Below are 9,133 nucleotides of genomic sequence, written 5' to 3'. Positions count from 1 at the left end.
TGCTGGGCCAGATTTGGCCTGTGGGCTATGGCTGACCCCTGTTCTATATCTTTTTTCGTTTGTCCTCACCTGCAGATGTTTTTCCATTGATTTTTAGAGAGACTGGAGGGGTGGGGGAGAGACAGAGAGAGAGAAACATCCATGTGCGAGAATCACATTGATTGGTTGCCCTGACCAGGGCCAGGGATCAAGTCTGCAACTGAGGTACGTGACCTTGACCAGAATCAAACCCGGGACCCTTCAGTCCATGGACTGACACTCTATCCACTGAGCCAAACCGACTAAGGCCCTGTTCTGTCTTTCTATGGATGTGGATTTTGGGGATGCACGTCCTTATAAAACTGATGACACTGTTCACTTAAGATCTGTGCTTTTCTCTGGATGTTAATTACTTTCAACAGAAAAAGTGGATAAAGAAAAAGAAGCGAGAAGCCGATGCTCTGCTTGCTTCATTGTCACAGGTGCACAGCATTAACAGAAATAGCGTAAGACATTTAAGTTTTCGCACCAAACACCATTTTGTGCTATTTAAGGGAAGCAGATTTAGGTGGAAAATATTGTATTTGAATTGTTTTGCAGTTGAGGAATCAAAGGTCCGAAATTATTCCAAATTTCTAGTTGCTAACTTTCTTAAAGACTTTGGAAACTTCTGAAGTCCCATGGGATAAAAGGAAACTCAGTTAGTGGCAGGATTTTTGACTGGAATGTACATGGGGGAGCGTGGATAACAGTTTTTACTATCCAGTGGAAATGAGTTCTGGTAAAACCTCCAGGCTAACATACATCTGTTGGAAGAGTCAACATCCTGCTGCCCAGTCCTCTATCTGCCTTGACCTCAGTGTAACCTTTGACCTCTCTGTATGGTTCTCCAAATTGAAATTCTTTCCTGCTTTGTTTCTGGGATGGACCTCTCTCCTAATTCTCCTTCTAAGATCTATCTTGGTCTTTTCAGTGTCCTCTGCTGGTCCCTGCATGAATACTCTCCTCACACTCCTCAAGCTCATATGCCCCATGCCAGGCTTCCTCCCACACCTCCCATGTGGGCAGTGTCTTCACTCTGGCCCATCTCTACCATACCACAGTAGGCCGTGGCTATTCACCGATGCCCTTCTGACCTCACTTGGGCTCTAGATATCCAGTGCCGGGGTGACCTTCTGTGTGCCTATTCTTCTCACCCCACTTGGGCTCTGACGCTCCATGCCAGGCTACTACTATTTTTTTGAGCTCAAACATTCCATGCCAGGCAGCATCTCCTGATGAAACCTATTTTGCTCTATAATCCTAGCAGTGATGGCGAACCTATGACACGCGTGTCAGAGGTGACACGCAAACTCATTTTTTTGGTTGATTTTTCTTTGTTAAATGGCATTTAAATATGTAAAATACATATCAAAAATATAAATCTTTGTTTTACTATGGTTGTAAATATCAAAAAATGTCTACATGTGACACAGCGCCAGAGTTAAGTTAGGGTTTTTCAAAATGCTGACATGCCACGCTCAAACGGTTCGCCATCACTGTACCTAATGGCTTTAGGACTGAAAGAGGAAGAGGAAGAGGAAGGAAAAGCAAAAGAGAAAGGAAAGGGAAAAGGAACCTTAAAATATTTTACCAGACATTTTATATTTAGTTCTTTGATCCACCCATTACTTACTATTGTGAATGTTGATGTAGGGATCTTACTTTGTTATTTTTTCCCTAATAGATAACCAATAGACCCCATAGTATATATTGAATAGCTTATTATTCAAATGGTGTGTTAATCACAAACTTATTTTTATATATGCATGATCCTGTATTCTCTTAACTATTTATATACTTATATTTTGATTTTTTCACTCATTGAAATTATAGTTTAATTTGAGAAGAAATTATATCTTTTATAAGGAGATAGAATTTTAAAATTTTGTTTTATGCCTGTCAATAAAGTTTTATAGTATTTTTCATATACGTTTTATGTTTTTTTTTTCCTTAGGTAGTTTCTGTAGTTTTATGGTCATAAATGGTTTCTTTTTTCTATTGTGCTTCCATATTTTAACATTTAACTATTAGGTGTTTTAATTGAAATTATGGGATAGGAATTCTTTTGACTTTGGTTTGTTGATCTTTTATTGTACCACTTTCTTGGCTCTTATATTAGTTCTAATAAATTGTTTTGAATGTTCTTGAGTGTTAGTGTAGCTTATTTCATTCATAGGATTTTAATATTAACTTTAAATTTCAAAAGTAACATATGACCTTACCTAGTTTGGCTCAGTGGATTGAGGGTCAGCCCTCGGACTATAGAGTCCCAAGTTTGTTTCTGGTCGAGGGCACATTTCCTAGGTAGCTCAATGTTCAATAGCCTCTACTAAATGTTCATATTTTTTTATTTTAAGCTGTTGTGGTAAATTATAGTAATTTTCTAATCTGGAAGTATCCCTGTATTCATATGATAATTCTAATTAATCATGGTGATTGTTTTAAAAATATACTGCTAGGTTTAATTTGCTGATATTTTATATAAGAATTTGCCATCTTAATTCCTAAGAGTCATTGAAATATAGTTGTCCTTTTTTTGTATTTACCTAGTTCAGATTTGGTAACAGAGTTTTGCAAGTTTCATAAAATGCTTTGGATCTCTTCACAACTTTCCTAAATTCTGAAACCATAAATATAATATAGGAATTATATGTTCTGTGAAGTTTGGTAAAACTTGTACTTAGCGACTTTTTTTCAAATGAATAATTATATAATCTAAGGTCTCCATACTCTTTATTTTAAAAATCTATCTGATGTGCCTATTTCTGGAATAGACATATTTATATTTTCTACTCTGCCTACATATTGTCAAAATTTCCTCATAGTTGTAATAGTTTAGCCTTAGCTTAGGCTAGGCTATGTTTTCAGGGTCCTAATAGATCAAGAGTTATCTTCATGGACTTTTTCCTTTCTTAACACAAATTATTTTCTCTTCTGATGCTTTTGTTTTCAATTATGTTAATATCACTATATTGCTTTCCTTCCATTACCATTTGATTTGAAAATACTTTAGCCCAAAATTTTCAAGTTTTCTGTGCTGTTGGAGTTTGCTGGGAGTTAATTTGTAGCTGATTTTTAAAAAATCCATTATCTTTTAACTCATGAGTAAAATTAACCAATTTATATTTATTGTAGATAATGTTTGGACTTATTCTTTAATTTTATTTTCTTCTATTTACCATACTTCTATTTTCCTTTTCTTGTTTCCATTTTTTCTACTTGTGTTGGACTGGATAGGTTGTCTTTGCTCCCTATCTTCCTTTCGAATGGTCTGCAAATTATAAATCCAATTTAATTCTTCAGGGTTTGTTCTCCGTTAAAAAAAAACAATATAAACCATTCTGAACTGACACGTTTAAAAGCAATACCTAGAGTTAACTTGCATCTATAATCTCTCAAATACACTTCTGAAGTTTTTCTGATTCTCAGTTTTCACACTTCATAAGTTCTTCACTCATTAGTTTGAGGATTAAATGGGATGCCATGTCAAGTACCAGCCTTGATAAAGGAAGAGATCTTCAAGTCCTTCATTTTATTTCTTCATTCAACCAAAAAAATTCAACTTCCAAATCACACCATCACTTCTCACCTCCTCTGTCCTTCAAAGTCACAGCCTCTTCATAATTTACGGTCTTAATCTAGTCTTTCAATTTATAAGTCTCAGGATATCTTTCCATTCTTCCTTTACATTAAAAAAAAATCCCATTCTGCATGGTACTGAATGGCCTCCTTTGCTCTAGATTTAAGGAAGGTCATTTCCCAGGGACTCCAGGCCTTTCTTCATTTTTCTTTCAAAATGGCGAACTCTAGACATTCCACGATCCGCACCACGTGCGCCTGCGCCTCCGGCGGCCATTTCGCCCAGCTCCGGCCTCCGCTGCGCGAGGCGCCTGCGCAGGAGCCCCCAGAGCACTGTCGCTCCACCCTCCAGTTGAGTACGCCTGAAACCGCACGTTCCGTCTCTTTCCTCCCCCACGGGCTCTGCACCGCCTTCACCCCTTTCCTGTGAGATTCCTCCGCCAAGTAGAAAGCCCACCTTTGGTCGACAGCCTGTGCACTTGAGGAGCACATACAATAGGCGCTTATAGCCCGGGTCCGCCATTCGGTCTTTTCTGTGCACCACTGCAATGTTCCTCTGGGCCCTAAAGTTGATAACCGATTTCGCTGGACTTTTTTGCGTTCCGTGAGGCAACCACTGAGAAGAATGGCTGTGGCGGAGGGATCCCTCGCTTACGTTGTGTGTACTTTAACCTAATGGGGGTCGTCCGGGAGTCGGAAGGGGGAGGGCAGAGGGAGGAGGCAGCCAAGGAATTGTTTTTTCCTCTAGCCCCGCCCCGGCCACGCGGGCCAATAGCGATCGGCTCTGTCCCCACGAGCCTTGTTCAGCCCCGCGGGCTGAGCCAATCAGCGGCGGCAGCGGCTCCGAGGGGGCGGGCCGGGGAGGCAGTGCGTGCAAGTGCGGAACCGTGGGGGCACTCGGCCGGCTGGGACAGGCGCTCGGCATCGGGGCCTCTTCCTTTCTGGGAGAGGGACGATCACTTTAAAAGACCCGCTTGAGCCGCCAGTATTTCTCCCCGTACTCGCTCTGCGCTGAGGTTTAAGGTTTTAGAAAAGCGAAACTTGGGAGAGCGAGAGGGTCACGCGGCGCTCGGGCCCGTGTTTTCGGGGTTCGGGCCCCTCCTTCCTCCCCCGCCCGCCTCTCGCTGGCCCCCGACCACCTGCCGCCCCCATGGCGTTTTGTTTTTGTGCTTTTGCAGGGAGGAGCCCTTCCTGCAGGCGTGGAAACCATGGTGCTCACGCTCGCAGAAAGTTGGCCCGTGCTGGTAGGGAAGCGATTCCTCAGTCTGTCCGGCGCCGATCGCGGCGACGGCGGCCACGACGGCTGGGACGTGGGGCGCGTCGCCGAGTGGCCCTGGCTCTCCGGGACCATCCGCGCCGTCTCCCACACGGACGTCACCAAGAAGGACCTGAAGGTAAAGCTGGGCCCCGGCGGTCTGCGTCCCGACGCGGCCGGCACCCCGCTCGCTGCCTCTTTGTGGGAAGGGCGATCAGAAAGTTGGCCTCGGGAAGGTGCAGAAAAAACGAGGCCTGGAAAGTTTTGAAATGGTTGTGTGGAGCCGAGATGTGTTTCGCCTCCAGTTGCTGGTATCTGAACATGGGCTTTAGGGTTGGTTGTCTAGACACGTCTCGGCGTTGCCAGCGCTGTGCCCCATTCGGGGTGAGTGAGTACCGGCTCCCGAGGGGGAGTGGTGGTGGTAGGTGGGTAGTCTGAAGCTGGGCTAGTGGGTGACGTTTGGAATCGAGAATTTAAAGCTAGAGTTTGGAGGTGCTTTCAGTGGGTTTTTTGTTCGTTCGTTCGTTCCTCTTTATGTCATCACCCAACTCCTTAAACTTTTAGTCCTGTTAGAAATGAAAAGTGTGCGTGTCTGTGTGTGTGTGGGGGGGGGGAGCTTGGTTCTATTATGCAGATGAGGGTGGGTATCTGTCCTTTTATGGTGGCTCCGGGGAGGAGCGGGTTCCGGGTGGCGCTGATTAGCCTGCGGGGGCGTGTGGGAGAGACCATATATGGAGGGGTGGGTGGAGCTAGCGGCCCCTGACGTGGTGTGCTGGAGGAATGGTTTAGAAATAGTCATTCCACCTTGGTGGTTAGGGGGCGGGAGATCAATGACAACAAGTGCGGCCAGGGGTTTTTCATCAGAACAACACTCAGGACCTTTATCAGTTAGATCTTTTCAAAAAGCGATGAATTCTGATTGTACTTCCTAATAGAAGTATTGGTGTGACTACTTTGCACCAGCAAAGACTCCTTTGTACAAAAATAACTGAAAAGGGGTCCCTAACAAAGGCTGCGAAGTGATGATGTGAAGGAAGAAGCAGCGCTGTCAGAACAGAAAGTATTTCTGAACTTGGGCAATGGGTATTTCATTATCGCTGCCGGTTCTTGAAACCGCTCAGACAAGGGAAGCGAGTTTTAGCATTGACAGTTGGCTATGTTTTCGTTTCTGAAACCGTTCATTTGAATACTCTCAAGGGGATCATGCATGCCCAAACCTGAATTACTTGCAAAGGGTTGTGGGAAAAGGGTGTGTGGTTATATATTTTTAAAGTTTATGTTGTGAGCCTTGTCTCATGTTGAAAGGGAGGAGTGACCAGTGAGCATTTAACCACGTGCCGGGAATCATGCTTCATAGCCATGATTTTATTTAGCCCTTACAGCAGCCGTTCTTTGGAGGTAGATACTGATATTGCTCCATTTTACGGATAGAAATTCTGGGGCTGGGGGAGATTAAGTATCTTGCCTAAGGTCACATATCTAGGAGTTGACAGCCTGTTCTAAACCAGGACGTTTTGTCTTCTGAGTTCACCCTCTTAATTATCACAATCCCTGATTTTCTCTGTTTCACTCCAAGCAACCCAGGTTTTGATGTTACAGAAATAATGTAGTGAGGTGCAGAGATGGTCAACCTGTTGGCTGTAAGCTAATAGTATTTCTCCATAAAATGGGCTTTGTGTACTAGATTTCAGTCATAGTTGTTGTGGTTTATTTCACCTGCCAAATAAAACTTTCTCTTGTGCATTTGTTTTTCTGTGATTTGAATGGACACATTTTATTTAAACTTTATAGTTTTTAGTTCTTTCTGAAGATGATGAGAGACTAGGTGTTTGGGTGACTGAGAACCTGTTGGGTTGGGAAGGCAATCTAGGAGGGTCCTTTATGAGTATACTTTTAAATCTGCACATCTCCCTAACCTTTGAGGTGGTGGTGATATCTCATTTTCAGAAATGAGGAAATAGAATTAGGAAAAGAAGTCTTGTCTAGACTTTCATAATGAGTTACTAAGTGATGGAGGGAGGAGGATTTGAATCTAGGTTATGCTGTGTGTCTTTTCCACTGAACTAAGGTGCCTGAACTGGAGACTGCAGGGAATTTTAATTCAAGAACAATTTTGACTTATATTGGATTTTTGCTTTACTTGCAGACCTCACAACTGAGTCTCATGTAAGGTACAAATCTACTTGATGTCTTTATGCTAATTATGAATTATTTTCCAGCGTTGGGCTTTGTGTACTAGATTTCCCTTCCGTCTTTTAGTTTCACTTTTGAAATGGTTGTTCGAGGCGGCAAACTCCGGCGTTAACCTATGCCGCCATCTTGGTTCTTCTTTTCTAAACTTTATAGTTTTTAGTTCTTTCTGAAGATGATGAGAGACTAGGTGTTTGGGTGACTGAGAACCTGTTGGGTTGGGAAGGCAATCTAGGAGGGTCCTTTATGAGTATACTTTTAAATCTGCACATCTCCCTAACCTTTGAGGTGGTGGTGATATCTTCATTTTCAGAATGAGGAAATAGAATTAGGAAAAGAAGTCTTGTCTAGACTTTCATAATGAGTTACTAAGTGATGGAGGGAGGAGGATTTGAATCTAGGTTATGCTGTGTGTCTTTTCCACTGAACTAAGGTGCCTGAACTGGAGACTGCAGGGAATTTTAATTCAAGAACAATTTTGACTTATATTGGATTTTTGCTTTACTTGCAGACCTCACAACTGAGTCTCATGTAAGGTACAAATCTACTTGATGTCTTTATGCTAATTATGACTTATTGCTACCTTCCTTAGTTGATAGAAGATGAAATAATTGGCTTAAGTTTAGAGCCAAGTTTAAAAACATAGAATTTTAAAACAATAGAGACGAATTGTACTTGATGCGATGTAGGCAGGAATTAAACTGAGTCACTGACCATCCTTACTTACACCTGGGTTTCGGGATATTTCATTTTGGGGTGGGACTGGGGCCTGAAATGAATATGAATGAAGGAAATTCAAGCACTGGCCCAACTTTTTAGTATTAGAAGTGCAGGTTTGTCTAGACCAGTGATTCTCAACCTGTGGGTCGCGACCCCTTTGGGGGTCGAACAATCCTTTCACAGGGGTCGCCTAAGAGCATCGGAAAACAGATATATAATTTCATATTGTTTTTGTGATTAATCACTATGCTTTAATTATGTTCAATTTGTAACAATGAAATTGGGGGTCACCACAACATGAGGAACTGTATTAAAGGGTCGCGGCATTAGGAAGGTTGAGAACCAGACTGATTTGCTTAGTTAGGATATTATTGTGGTCAAGGCTTAGTAACATTGTTTTACCTTGAGAGAGACCTTGTAACAAAGTCACTTACTCGATACAATGTAACTAGTTCATTACAAATAAGTTCAGATGAAGAAGCAATAACTTTAAATGCTTATTATATGGCAAATACTACTTTGTTTAACCCTCACAAGTATTCTAGATGGTAAAATCACATTATTTTAGTGTTACAAATTGACTCTTAAAGAAGTTAAATAACTTGCCCAAGTTTGTCTCCAGATCTTAAACACTAGATTTTAATATTAAGGTAGAGTGAAGTTAGAACACTTTCTTTTACAGTGGAGCCTTGACTTACGAGTTTAATTCATTCTGTTACTGAGCTTGTAACTCAAATTACTCATATGTCAAATCATTAAAGTGAATGAGTGAGACGTGTGATGCTGGGCTATGTTGTGGTGTTCACTGTGACGTTCGCTGCGCCAGCTAACGGTGGGGTATGTGAAACTGGCTCGTAACCCGAATTTTAGCTCGCAACTCAAAGCAGAAAATCGGCCGAGATACGGCTCGTATCTCGAAAAACTCGTTAGCCGGGACACTCGTAAGTCAAGGCCCCACGGTACTGGCCTTTATATCCTTAGTACCATATATATACATACATACACACACGTACATATATATAACATGTTACAGTTATATACATATATGTATATAACTCAATCGTCAGACACAAATAAAAGATCTATGGTTTTAATAGGAAACGTTTGAAGGAATGTTGAAGAAAACTCACAATCTGTTGGGTTCATTTTATATGTATGTAAATACACACATTCATACACGAATACACACACATATATATTAACTTATCTTTATTGTTGAAAGTATTACAGATGTCCTTTCCACTCCCACTGTAACCACACTCACCGCCACACCATTATATATATATATATTTTTTTTTTAAGTCATCTTTTTTTCAAACCAGAGTTAATGTGAATTTTTGACCAATGCAACCTAATACTCCCAAAGTC

At 41.7% G+C, this 9,133-nt stretch overlaps 1 protein-coding gene across 3 annotated transcripts in view; it reads left to right on the top strand.

The window, feature by feature from the left end:
* Positions 1-4,725: 4,725 nt before the first annotated feature.
* The window catches only part of KDM3A (lysine (K)-specific demethylase 3A), a 62,536-nt gene continuing 58,128 nt past the window's right edge, over positions 4,726-9,133 (top strand). The window contains exon 1 of one of the 3 annotated variants that reach the window (XM_015564078.1): positions 4,726-4,994. In XM_015564078.1, the coding sequence (XP_015419564.1) occupies positions 4,809-4,994 (186 nt within the window). In that variant the 5' untranslated portion in view covers positions 4,726-4,808. The remainder of the gene's footprint in view (positions 4,995-9,133) is intronic. The other 2 variants (XM_015564077.1, XM_006763982.2) reach the window with 2 other exon arrangements.

Source organism: Myotis davidii, unplaced genomic scaffold (assembly GCF_000327345.1).
Source record: "Myotis davidii unplaced genomic scaffold, ASM32734v1 scaffold339, whole genome shotgun sequence".
Classification (NCBI taxonomy): domain Eukaryota; kingdom Metazoa; phylum Chordata; class Mammalia; order Chiroptera; family Vespertilionidae; genus Myotis; species Myotis davidii.
This window is presented reverse-complemented; position numbering and strand designations above follow the sequence as displayed.